Source organism: Bactrocera dorsalis, chromosome 4, assembly GCF_023373825.1.
Source record: "Bactrocera dorsalis isolate Fly_Bdor chromosome 4, ASM2337382v1, whole genome shotgun sequence".
Lineage (NCBI taxonomy): Eukaryota > Metazoa > Arthropoda > Insecta > Diptera > Tephritidae > Bactrocera > Bactrocera dorsalis.
In genome coordinates this window covers 67232251-67245612 of record NC_064306.1, presented here as the reverse complement: position 1 = coordinate 67245612, position 13362 = coordinate 67232251, and the positions used below count along the sequence as shown (strand labels likewise).

Here is a 13362-nt window from a genome sequence, read left to right as displayed (position 1 = left end):
CAGTGTACGAGCTGATCGAAATTCCCTCTGTTGGTTGAGGGAGTTTTGAAATGTAGGAATTAAACAGCAACACGGAGAAGACACCACCCTGCGGAGCCCCTTTTTAATTCTTCTCAATTTGGATTTTTTTAACGCGAGACAGTATGGACGATTGCCGACTGCTCAGAGGGTTCATAATCCGAGGTGGACTATGATGGAGGGAGCGTAGATTCTTCGTTGTCCTCAAATTGTTGTTGTTATTGTAGCAGCAGAATTCTGCCGAGTTGACATTTCTTGGGCGGATGAAAATCAGAGTTCGTTGCGGTTACGCAGACCCGACTGTCGTGGGAAGTAGTGTTGTGTGGTAACTGTGTCTAAGGCTTTTGACAAGTCCAACGCTACGAAGATCATCCTCCCGTAGGATGGGTTTTGGTTGAGGCTATGAACTATCCTTACGACGCTAAGTGAAGTGGTGGTGCTGTGCACTTTACAAGAGCCACTAGGTAGTGAGAAAAATTCGGAAGTAGCAAGGCCTCAAGCGTCTTCACTACTGGGGAAATGAGAGTTATCGGGCAATAGGTCACGCCTTTGCTGGCGGGTTTCTCAGGTTTCAGTAGTGGGACTACTCTTCCGATTTCCCACACATCAGATATTTGAAGAGTGATCATGGACCGGTTGAGAACCTTGGTAAGGAAGCTTACTCCAGTCGAGCCTAGGTGCTTTAGCATCATCATGTTTATTCCATCAGGGCCAATGGATTTGGAGGATTTTGCTTTCTTAGTAACACATCGTTTAGCTTTGTCTACCGAGGGGTGCTGTGCGAGTTGCCAACTAAAAGGAGAATACGGAGCAACCCTGCTGCAAGGCATTGTTTTAATGAAAACAATCAAAGATTAACATTTACCGATCCAAACGGGGTTAGATCGCCGAAAAAACAGCCCTTGGCCGGATAAAATCCGGGTCAATTCCTGTGCGTAGAACCGGCTGCCGTGAGAATTTTGATCGATCATTTTGTATGGCGGTCTTATAATGGTCTGATATCGATGGTACCGGCAAATGAGCAACTTTTTACGGAAATAAGGACGTGTCAAAGCATTTCTGCCGGATTTGATTAAATAGACTGAGCTCGTCACATCATTTGATCATTTATTATTTACTTTTTAGGGTCTCCCAAGTTTTCTTCAAACTTCGTGGCCCCGTTCAGTGCATAATAAAAACAATGCTTGTTATTTTTGCTGTATGCCCAATTTTTTGTTGTTTGGTTGTTACTATTAATGTACATAATATGGCCAGCTAATACATATACATATATAGTTGTAAGTCTAGGCGCGGCCAGTCGCTTCTTTTTAACACTTAACCGTTAAACTAATTACAATAATTAAAATAATTTACATACATGAAGAAGTGTGTGTGTGTACTTTTTTACAAAATATGAGATTGGGCATGGGGAATATATATATTTATGTATGTATGTATACGTTAGCATGAGTAGAGTTTGTATATCGAATAATTAAGCTTACTTGCGGAATTTTTTTCTTTGCTTTTCTTCTTAAATAGTGCTAGATTTAGTTTAATATAATTATGTGACGCGATTCACCATCGGAAAAAATCAATATGCACCTAAACAATAAGATATTTAAACCTACATATGTATGTATGTACTATATATGCAGATGTCTAATAATTTACATGTGAAGCTCGTTAGAAAAACCAATTGAATGGTCAAACGACATGAAATACGCAAAATTTATCTCTAGCAACTAGCAATTAAACAATTTCGCGAAATTTGCAAATCTTTAAAAACGCGCTGCATATAATTTTTCTCTTTTTTTTGTGATTTTCGAAATTTTCGAAATTTTAATCTTTTTTTTTTGTATTTTTTAAATTTTTTTTATAAAAAAGTATGGATGTGTTCGACAGCCATTTGTTCAACAATAGCTGCCTCTATATTTTCACACAAAGAAGTTAGCTCACTGAGCGTTGTCAAAACGTGCACCGATCTTGGGGACGCGCGGCGAACGTTTTCTTCGCGGCTGCTGCAAAGGTAAGAAATTGAGTGGGTGAAGTAACAGGAAAAAAGCAAAAATAAAATAAATTACCTCTGCTTTAGCGCTGCAGCCATCATTCTTGGCGTCACTTGTTGCTTTTGTGCTGGCTTGCTCCGGCAGTTGTTGCGCATTTTGTGGGAGATTCTGCGTATTCGATGCTTCCGACATGATTTGCAATTTGTTCAACTGCAAGCAGCGTTTGAATATTATAAAGTCTGTTTTTTTTAGAGATTGATTAACTTACGTTTTGCTGCAGCGCCTGCACGTTGGTCTTCTTTGTATTTATGGGTGCGCCTTTGACGGCGCTCACAGTGCGCTGGCGCTCCTGGTGCGGCGTAGGCTGTTGCGGTGATGCCGGGACGTGCGCTTGTGCCTGCTGATGGGCATTGCCACGCAGCACCTGCAGCGGTATGAAAGCGCTTCGTGCATGACCGACATGTTCAACTGTGGCGTTAGGGTGGGGCTTTTCATTTATCGGATGGATCATCTAAAGAAAGAGGAAAAAAGAAACGGAAGCATAAAAATTAGCTGTCTGTCGGTGAGAAAATGCCGTTAGCAGCTTACTTGAAAGGGCAGCGGCGGGTGTGGCGTGTGCTGCTGCATTGGGTATGCCGGCGGATGAAGCATCTTTGGTGGATAGTAGCCGCCCATGTTGTTGTAATGTGCTGGCGGCGGCGGTGGCATCGGCGGCATTGGCTGGCTGGGCAGCCTATTGGCGGCGCCGCCGTAGGGTAGCAACGTATTCGGCTGGGGCGCCAATTGTGGTGGTTGTTGTTGCTGTTGCTGTAGTGGGAAAATGGGCTGTAGCGGACGGTTGGGCGCTTGATAATGTGGCCGCCTATTCGGTGGCAGTTGTTGCGCTTGCTGCGCATCGCTGCGCCAACCAGCCGGCGGTTGAGGTAACTGTTTCTTCAACGGTTGTGGGCCGTCGCTCTTGCCCTTTTGATTTGTTTGCGGCTGCACAGTGGCTGGGTTCAAACCGACACCGAGCAAGCTTTTCAAGGCTTGCGTGCCCGCTTGGCAATCGCTCGCATCGCTTACATTTGCCGTTTTCGGGACGGCTGTTCGGTTGCCGAGTAGTAATTTTTGCATTAGCTGCTCTTGTGGATTCTCCGTTTTTGCCATTTCATTCGGCGTTGTATGTTCGCCTTTGGTCGTCGAATCAATTACTTTGCTTTGGATTTTGCCATTCCTTTGCTCCGCATTGGCCAGCGCCAGTTCTTTCGCCACCGTGTGTTTCACTTTGGTTTCTGCCGCTGGCATCCAGAAGTCATCGGTGTCGAGTGCGCCGCCAGCACCGGCACGTTTATATGTGCTTTGCGCGGGCAATAAAGCCTTCGGCGGCTCTGCTTGTCTGCTTTGTTGCAGTATGGTAATTTTCGCATTATTACTGCTGCTGGGCTCGTTGGAGCCGCTCGGTTCACTAGGTTCGCTCGACTGTTGTGGCGTCTGCGGCTGCTGTTGTTGTTTCTGTGTTTGTGAAAAGCCATTGTGATTGCTCTGCACACTCCTCTCTTCGTTTGGTAATTGATTCGGCTTCGATTCCTGCATGTCGTTTTGTTTATTATCTATCATATGGGAGAAAGAAAACACGAAAGGCGTGAAGTAGAATATTTACAAAAATTAAGTAAAAAAATCTACAACTCACCTTGTGCGAAAATAAGTAACAACGCCGACTCCGAAACTCTGTAAACACGCTCCTCGGCAATACCGTACACATCGTTGCCACTCGGCAGATGCTTATCGAAGAGTATCTCATAGAATATGTCGACGGACTTCACACATTCCATGCGCACTGGGTTCGGATCGGTTATCGGATACACGCCGATAACCGTACCCTTCGCACCTAGCGGCACCATGTAGGTGGTCTTTACCACCACCACACGATCGAATAATTTCACAGGTCGCTTGGGCTTGTAAATATTGGCCAGCGTTACGTCAGGTTTGAGCAGCAGGTGGGGCTTCACTTGCAGCTTTACAGTCTTCACGGGTAAAGTCTAGAAGCAAGAATAAAAATAAAATTGGCAAAAAAAACAAAAAAAAAAAAATTGAAAAAAAAGTTAAGGATTAAATTGAAAAATAAATTTAAAAAAAATAAAAATTAAAAAAAAAAAATAAAAATTAAAAAAAAAAACAAAAATAAACAAAATTAAAAAACAAAAACAAAAATAAACAAAATTAAAAAAAAAAAACAAAAATTAAAAAAAAAAAAAAAAAAAAAATAAAAAAAAAAATAAAAATTAAAAAAAAATAAACAAAATTAAAAAAAATAAAAATTAAAACAAAAAATAAAAATTAAAAAATAAAAATTAAAAAAAAAAAAATAAAGTAAAAAAAATCAAATTAAAATTTAAAAAATGGTATTAAAAATAAAATTGAAAAAAAATTAAAAAAAAAATATTGAAATTTTAAATTGGAAAAAAAATATTGAAATTTTAAATTTAAAAAAAATTTTGAAATTTTTTTTGAAAATAATCAAAAATATCAAAAAATAAAATTGAAAAAAAAAATTATATAAAATTGAAAAAAAGGGTGCAGGGTTGCAAATTGTGGATTATAAATTGGATTTTTCATTGCAACATCTTGGATTAAAAATTTCATTTTTGAATAAAAATTTTCAATCAAATGTTTACATTTAATTTTTTAGGATTACATTTTGAACCATACCTTTAATTGTTCGATGGCGTCCAGCACGCTCTCAACAGCTTCCTTTTCCATTGTTTGTGAGCCACATAAGCGTCTATCTGCCTTAACATGATCTTGGCTCTTTAGCCACGTGATAATCTCATCTAATTTACGCTCACCAACTTCTTCGGGGAAGAGATCTTCTTCAAAGCAGAATTCATTGCGCTCCGAGGAGCGACTTAAATAATCAAAAACCATAGGATACTTTAAATAATACTCTTGTATCAGCGATATGGCTTTGGATGAATAGTACCACTGATTGTTTATGCGGCGGCAATAGCCTGCGCGCTCTTCTTGCTGCAAGGAAGAACAAAAAAATTAAAATGATACGAAATAATGAGCTTTTATTACACACACACACACATACCTGCTTAGGAAATTTAAGCTGCAAGCCAATATTGACTTTTGAGACATTCTCCGGCAATTCCTTACGCCGGGCGCCCGCCACCACTAAAACCGTGCCAGTCACGCGTCCCAGACACCGCATTTGTACACTAACTGTGGCGGCGACTTGGAAGGAATTCACGTAGTCACGCTCCAGTTTGTGTTGCAAGAGCCGGGCGGCCGTGAAATCAGGCTCCGGGAGTACCGTTATATTTACTGTAATTAAATTTAATAAATAAATGATTACAATAACGCATATAAGCGTTGTTATACCTTTCAAACGTCCGCATTCGTAGACAAGCATGGGATTTAGTACAGTGCCTTCGCTGCCAAAGTAAGGGCTGCCTAAGAAGAACACTGTGCTGTCGGTAGGAAAGAAGTTCTCTACCTTTTTGGGCTGCGTTACCACGCTTTTTTGCACAGCAATCTCAGCAACTACAGCCTACGAAGAAATAACGGTATAGTTAAAGCAGTATTTAATGACAATAACAAACTTCAAACTAACCTGCGCCGGATAGGCGGTCACCGAATAGCCCCAGGCATCGTTGACGATGATCTTGCCTTGATTGCCACAAACGCAAGTGGTGCCTATGTGTACGCGCACATGCACCAACACCGAAAAGTCATCCAATTCAATGCCCATGCGTGTGCTGAGGCTGGAGGAAGCATAAATATAAATATAACACAGTTAATCTTAACAACAAAAACAACTTACTGTTCCTGTGCTGTCTTCATGTGGATTTGAAATAGCCGCGGTTCCATGTCTTTTATGCCTTCGGCATCAATGTATTTTTCCCTGTTGGATATGCCAACTACTTTGGACTTTATCAAATGCGGCCAGCCAGTGTAAACGACTTGATTCAAATACTTTTCAGCAACAGTGTAAATATCATCTAATCCTTTGCGCATATGAGGTTTCAGTATTAGATTTTCGCTACGACTTGGTTGCTCGAAAACGCGCACGCGCGCAAACTTCAACTCGAACTATGTAAGAAATGACATTAATGGAATAATATATAACAAGTAGCAGTTAAATTCTACATACGTCGTATTTCAGATGCTTCATGGTCGGAAAGCCTGGGAAGAAGACTGTTCGCGCGGCATTTGGCAGCTCCACACAAACAGTCTTGTCGGACGGCACAGCAATTTCTTTCGACCAAATCTGCTGTTCAGTGCAGAAGACACTATATAACGGTCGCAAAGAGAATATGCCTGGTGCGCTACCTTGCGATTCTGGATGGTAATCATACTGTTGCATTGGACCATGACGATTTCGTTTCACTTCGGCTGGTGTGAGATTCTTTTCGCAAGCTTTCATTGCATCCAGCAAACGTTTCTACGAATATGCATAGATTAGAATTTATAAAATACTTATCATCTAGTACACAGTCACGTTGCTTACTTCATCAATGAATGGTATTAGCACGACGGCTTCCCATTCGTGTTTCTTGCCATTTAAATCGGTTTCGAAATCTTTTGGATAAAACTCGAGCAACTCGCTGGTGGTGCTGGTCATTAGTTCACGGTATGCCGCCGGCAACAAGTCCTTGCTAGCGGCTGGTAGCACAGCTAAGAGCTATCAATAAATTGCAGTTATAATTTTGTTTTGTATTTACACATTTGTGTGCTTAACTTACCTGTTCGAATGGCAGGAACGGTTCACCCAAATTAAACTTAATTTTATAGTCTTTGAAGTTTTTCAGGTCACTGATAAATGGTGCGTAATGATGGGGATAATACCAATCCCATGATTGCACACCTCTGTAATAGTAGTCCAAAATCCATTGTAGTGCGGTTATGTAACAAATAGCTTGCTCACGCTTTGATTCACTATAATTTGTCAAATATATTGTAAATGTTCATATCACTAGCACCAGCATATCATGTACTCACCAATTCATATCGTTTTGATTCAATTTATTCATATAATAATTGCGTTTATAAGTCTCAAACTCATCTGCCAAGTGTTGTTCTTCATCGGACAAGTCTTCATTGTCATCTTCTAAGAACTGTAAAAATCACCATTTTTTAAAAAATAATAATAATGAATGGAATTGCTTCGTGTGCTCACCTGTCTGCTGCTCTCAATTAGATCAGCGAGATCGGCGTCTTGATTATCTAAAGTTATCTCATTTACATCAAAATCGAATGCTTCATCTATGCCATTTTTGGTTTGTTTGGCTTCGAAATACTTCAAATCTGCGTGATTTTCCTGAAATATTTCGTATTCGACATTCGAAAGTTCGGCGAAATATTTTTCCAAACGCTCCAAATTTAATTTACCCTTCACATTAATGTTACCTAAAAATAACACAATTAATTAATTCAAAAGCTAAATTCAAAAAAATTTAAAAAAATTCAAAAAAATATAAAAAAAAGTTAGACTCTAACCTCCAAGCGTTGGGTATACTTTGATGTAGGTCTTATATAATAAAGGCAACGCATTTGAGGAGATATGCATACACGGCAAATGCGGTATAAAATCATTGCCCACAAGGAACCCCATCAGTACCCAGTCATCGATAAGATTTGATATGTTAAAATTGTCATAATTTTTCTTCAATTCGTCAAATTCCAGTTCTAGATATTCACGCAACAATCCTAAATGTAGTAGGAAAAAACGTGTTTCCTCAACAGAAGCTTGCTTTGTCTTACGTCCGAATTTTACTTCTTCGCGCAATACTACGAAATGGAGTTCATGCGTACATTGTCCCAAAATAATTAAATCTGCATCCAATCCGTAGAGACAGTGGCGCGTATTCGGATCATAGTCTTTTTGTGATTTGAGGTATCGAATGTAATCCATTATTTTATGTTCCCCCTCGCCTGGTGTCTAAAATGTTAATATAACATATAAATATACAGACATCCATTTGAATAAATTAAACGTTATACAAAATATAACTCGACCTACATCATGTCCACTCAGTATAACACGGCACTTTTGCCATAATGGATCTGAACTGATTTTACTCTTAATGAAATAGCGCAGTGCCTCTTGCAGACGCACCATAAATTCGGTGCCAGGCGTGATGCAGTTGCTATCAAAACGTTCAGTTTCACGCACTTCACCGCGACTTTTGGCTTTTGCTTCTAATATCTCAGCATCTTTGGCAGAGCGAAAACGCCGACTGCGCTGTTGATTCATTTTAGCGCGAGGAGCTACGCCGTCAACGGCCATAAAAAATAGCTTTTGTGGCTTAATTAGAAAGAATAACTTATCGATGTAATTAAAAATGTCTTTAAACATGGTTTCCTCTGTGATAGTAAAGTGAAAGTTGCTGTCATCAGGATGTGAACATGTATGTATAATTCCGTTCATGTCTAGATAAAGATTGTCAAAATCCGGAATCTGGAGAAGAAATTCAAAAACATTTAATTGAATAATTTCCTTAAAACATAGTAAACATTTAACACTTACACTTTGTTCTCTTGCCAACTCACTTAGGCAAGGGTAACGTTCGCTGATGTAGCGGAAAAATTTTGGTACTCCCATATTTACAGTTTTTTTCTACCAGTCACAGTCACAGCCCACAAACTATATAAAAAATAAGATTTTTTAATTGTACAATATCAAAACATTCACTTTTTTTTTCAAAATAGTATAAACACCAATTTTAGTGGTGTCCTTCAATTATGCTGCATCCAACAAGATTTGCAATCTGTTGGTTTGTTGTTGTGCTTGAAAATATTTCCACGCGTTAACAATAAAAAAACATACCAAAATATGGAATTATACAATTCTAATTCCTAACAACTTTCACTGCTTGTTGAATACAAATAATTGCGGAATTTATGCAATGTATTCTAATTTAATCACTATAAAAACAAGTGAACTAAGACCAACTTTTTTGCACCATTTGTTGCAATGAAAAGCAAATAAAAACGAAAAATTTGGCAATTTATTCAATTCAAAGTCCCGTTCGATTTAGAAGAATACACAGGGTTGCATTTCCTAACGGTAGTTGAAAAGTGATGCCATAAAAATATTAGAAGAATTATAAAAAAGTAGATACACATAAGGGGTATTCTCTTGCTCTTGCAAAACCCGGTGCACGGTGCAAGCATTGCAAATTTACAACGGCACAACAACAAACACACGCAGAAAAATATTTGCAAGGGCTGTGAAATATGTCAGACCAAAACCCATGTATATTTGCGTGCAATGTCACTCAAAAATAAAATTGCAACCCTGTTGTAGTTGCCATTTTACATAAAGACATATTACGTCGTTAAACTGTTGAGAAATGTAAATTTTAATTAGATTTTATAATTTCTATTTAAATTATAAAGTTTTGTTACAGTTTTTTTGTTAAAAATGCATGTAGAAGGTGCGCCAATTCACAATAGCCATGCACAATAGTTATTTACAATAAATTGACTGAATCAAAAAACTTACTACATGCAATAAAAATCAATCAATTATATCTCAAACAAATATGTTTTTCAAAAAGCAAACAACTATTATAAAAGTTTTATAGAAATTTGCTCATTGCAAGACTCCGAAAATGTGGAATTTGTGCCGTAACGATTTATAAAAATTCGATAATAATTTAGTTTATTAAATATATAAATAAAAAATATTTATATATAAATATACAAATTATGCATATTTTCGTTTTGAGAACCTTAAAATATAAATTTATATAGCATTGGTATTAGATGCTAGTGTATAAAAAATTCCAACACTGCTTCCAGGGCATTGCACGAAGTATACCGTGAACTTGCCATCCACACATGTGGATTTCAAATTCGGAATGTCAAATAGTTTTGCTGCTTTTTCGCTGTCTGCGTATTTTTTCCAGTAATTAATTAGTAAAAAAGTACTTGTAAACAAAAAGAAAATCAGTTTTTATTAATTTTAGAGAATAAGTTAAGCATTTCGTATACGATCTGTGTTATATGTGAAGAAGAAAAATAAAAACGTCGCTATTTTAAGCTAAAAAACATGCTCCGACGCGAGCAACGCCTTCGGTGAACAGCAGCGGAGGAGCAGCGCCCAAGCCCCACTGTTAACCCAACCCAAAAGAAAAAAATTCTTGAAACTTCGTCGGGGTATTAAAATGCTGTGTATTGATGCAAATTAATGTTAGAGCAAAAACAATAAGAGTGTATGAAAACAATTATTCTTGAAATATAAAGTGATACGGAAACAAAACAAATAAATAAATTTAGCACTTATCGAATTTATAAAACACATACACACACAACAACAAAATGGACGCAGATAAGAATAGTCATGAAACAAAAGTCATCTATCACATTGATGACGAGACTACCCCTTATTTGGTGAAAATTCCCATACCCTCGGCGCAGGTTACACTAAAGGACTTCAAAATGGTGCTCAATAAACAAAATAACAACTACAAATATTTCTTTAAATCTATGGATGCGGATTTTGGTGTCGTAAAAGAGGAAATTGCTGATGATTCCACTATATTGCCTTGTTTCAATGGGCGAGTGGTTTCTTGGCTGGTTTCAGCCGACGGTACAAATCAGTCTGATAACTGCTCGGAGTTGCCAGTAAGCGAATGTGAGGTGCGTCCAAATATGCGCGGTGCTCAACAACAGAAAATCGGTGGTGGAGGAGGAGTTGTCGGTGGCATGATGGGTGTAGGCATGTCTTCTATGGGAGTTGGTGGTGGCGGAGGTGGAGGCATGGGTGTAGGTTTAGCGAATACTGGCGTTATAACAAATCCGATGATGCAACATACTCTTACATATCAATCTGCTTCAGTGCTTTCAAGTGATTTGGATTCGACCAGCCTGTTTGGCACTGAATCTGAAATAACACTTGATCGTGACATGACCGACTATAGCAGCGTTCAAAGGCTGCAGGTGCGTAAAAAACCACAAAGGCGTAAAAAACGTGCTCCAAGTATGTCACGCACATCCAGTTATTCATCGATAACTGACTCGACAATGTCGTTGAATATCATCACCGTATCCATAAACATGGAGGCGGTTAATTTCCTGGGTATTTCGATTGTGGGCCAATCGAATCGTGGCGGCGATGGTGGAATATATGTAGGCAGCATAATGAAAGGTGGCGCCGTAGCGTTAGATGGACGCATTGAACCAGGCGATATGATACTACAAGTAAACGAAGTAAACTTTGAAAACATGACCAATGATGAGGCTGTGCGTGTGCTGCGTGAGGTAGTACAAAAGCCTGGTCCCATCAAATTGGTTGTAGCTAAATGCTGGGATCCAAATCCAAAAGGCTACTTTACCATACCCCGTACTGAGCCGGTTCGTCCCATCGATCCGGGCGCATGGGTGGCACACACTCAGGCATTGACTGCACACGATAGTATTATTCCCGATATACCAGAACCGATCAAAGAGCGTTTAGATCAAAATAATTTGGAGGAAATTGTAAAAGCCATGACAAAGCCTGATAGTGGTTTAGAAATAAGAGATCGAATGTGGCTGAAAATAACCATACCGAAGGCATTCATTGGTGCCGATGCCGTTAATTGGGTACTAGAGAATGTTGAGGATGTGCAAGATCGTCGTGAAGCACGTCGTATCGTATCGGCAATGCTACGTAACAACTATATTAAACATACCGTTAACAAGCTGACATTCTCTGAGCAGTGTTATTATGTGGTTAATGAAGATCGTAATACACATTGTCGTTCAAATATCAGTCATGCCGATACGGAAAGTATTACAAGCGACATTGGACCACTGCCGAATCCTCCAATCTATATGCCATACTCAGCCACCTATAATCCCAGTCACGGTTATCAGCCCATACAATATGGATTAACAGAGCGACACATCTCTTCCGGTTCGAGTAGTTCGGATGTGTTGACGAGCAAGGATATATCAGCATCGCAAAGCGACATCACATCGGTTATACATCAGACCAACCAAATGACCATCGCTCATGGCTCAAATAAATCTTCCGGTTCGTCGAATCGTGGCACCAACGAACAGGATGCGTCGGTTTTTAATTACGTACTGTAGAAATTGCAATGAAATTGTGTTTATTCTTTTTATATACAAGTACATACACACATAATTATACATAAATACATTACATGCATACATACATAATTTTGGATAAAATTTGGAGAATTTAGTAACCACAATGATAATAAAAATAATTAAATACCACATAACGATAACCATAAAGTAAATAAAATAATAAAAAACATATATTTTCGAGTTATTATTTAATATTTTCTAATGGTTTGTAGAATTGAGGGAATATTTCAGGTATTTACGTCTCTATAGATGGCAAAGTGTATAATGGAAAATATACGAATAATCGTTTAATTCAAAGCGACAATAACAATGCATACATATTACGGTCTTTTGAATTAAAAGTTTCCGGTACTTTAAAAAAGGTAATTAACGGTAAAGCTGTCTGATTTTTTCTATGTATGTAAGTATAAATATTTCAATTGTATGAAATCATAAATTACAATTTTTTATATTTTTATAGGTTAAGTGAAAAAGCTTCGTTTGGAAAGGGGCTCAATTATATTTTACACCTGGTCTTTCCAACTGATTAGATGTCTTCCTTTTCTTCTGCTCCTCCCGACGGGTACTGTGTCCAATATTCTAAAAGCTGGAGTGTTTTCATCCATTCGGACGACATAACTTAGCCAGCGTAGCCGGTGTCTCTAAATTCGCTGAACTATGTAAACGTTGTCGTACAGCTCATCCTTCCATCGACTGCGGTATTCACCGTTGCCAATGCGTAAAGAATCATAAATCTTCCGCAGAACCTTTCTCTCGAAAACTTGTAACGCCAACTCATCAGATGTGGTCATCGTCTATGCCTCTACACAATATAACAGGAAGGGGATTATGAGTAAATGATGATATAAGGTTTGGTCTTTGTTCGTCGAGAGAGGACTTTAGTTCTCAATTGCTTACTCAGTCTGAAGTAGCACCTGTTGGTTTATTCTGCGTTGGATTTCGAGGCTGACGTAGTGCAGATTTAAAAAGCACCTGTTTAACATGGCTATAGTTTCTGCAATCTCAGTTTTACGACATGACGCCGGAAACTCTTGATCAACTGATTTTAGACCACACAGCAGTCTGTAGAGGCAGGGTCAGGATCCATATACCCGAACTAATAAAGTTAGAACTACGAAATAACATGCCTGATGAAATTCGGGATAATTCCGCTGCCGTAAAACCGCCAGGCGGGGCATCGAAGTGATTTCTTTTAAACACAGTGTATATATTCCACTATAACAATCTCAAACACCTATTTGATTGTGATTGCTTTACATGACCTCCAAAA

At 38.6% G+C, this 13362-nt stretch overlaps 2 protein-coding genes across 2 annotated transcripts; one reads left to right on the top strand and one right to left on the bottom strand.

Annotated features, from left to right (window-relative positions):
- Positions 1-1208: 1208 nt before the first annotated feature.
- On the bottom strand, positions 1209-9021 carry LOC105233326 (5'-3' exoribonuclease 1). Its single transcript, XM_011215378.4, has 19 exons — positions 8818-9021; positions 8518-8634; positions 8011-8448; positions 7488-7929; positions 7168-7397; positions 6990-7105; positions 6734-6926; positions 6499-6672; positions 6142-6432; positions 5812-6080; positions 5602-5752; positions 5370-5538; positions 5080-5312; positions 4695-5009; positions 3676-4024; positions 2592-3595; positions 2272-2514; positions 2079-2213; positions 1209-2015 (listed from the first exon to the last, which is right to left on the bottom strand). The coding sequence occupies exons 2-19, from the start codon at positions 8590-8592 to the stop codon at positions 1950-1952; spliced, it is 4893 nt and encodes a 1630-aa protein (XP_011213680.2). The 5' UTR covers positions 8593-8634; positions 8818-9021; the 3' UTR covers positions 1209-1949.
- An 812-nt stretch (positions 9022-9833) lies between these two features.
- On the top strand, positions 9834-12263 carry LOC105233327 (segment polarity protein dishevelled). Its single transcript, XM_019992850.3, has one exon. The coding sequence runs from the start codon at positions 10314-10316 to the stop codon at positions 12069-12071; it is 1758 nt and encodes a 585-aa protein (XP_019848409.1). The 5' UTR covers positions 9834-10313; the 3' UTR covers positions 12072-12263.
- Positions 12264-13362: the final 1099 nt, after the last annotated feature.

Excerpts from the sequence above, each read along its gene's own strand:
- LOC105233326 (XM_011215378.4), bottom strand. The coding sequence starts at position 8,592 with ATGGGAGTACCAAAATTTTTCCGCTACATCAGCGAACGTTACCCTTGC. Across the intron at positions 4,025-4,694 it reads ACGCCATCGAACAATTAAAG|ACTTTACCCGTGAAGACTGT; the intron begins GTATGGTTCAAA and ends TCTTGCTTCTAG. Across the intron at positions 2,016-2,078 it reads GCTGCAGCGCTAAAGCAGAG|CAGCCGCGAAGAAAACGTTC; the intron begins GTAATTTATTTT and ends TTACCTTTGCAG.
- LOC105233327 (XM_019992850.3), top strand. The coding sequence starts at position 10,314 with ATGGACGCAGATAAGAATAGTCATGAAACAAAAGTCATCTATCACATT.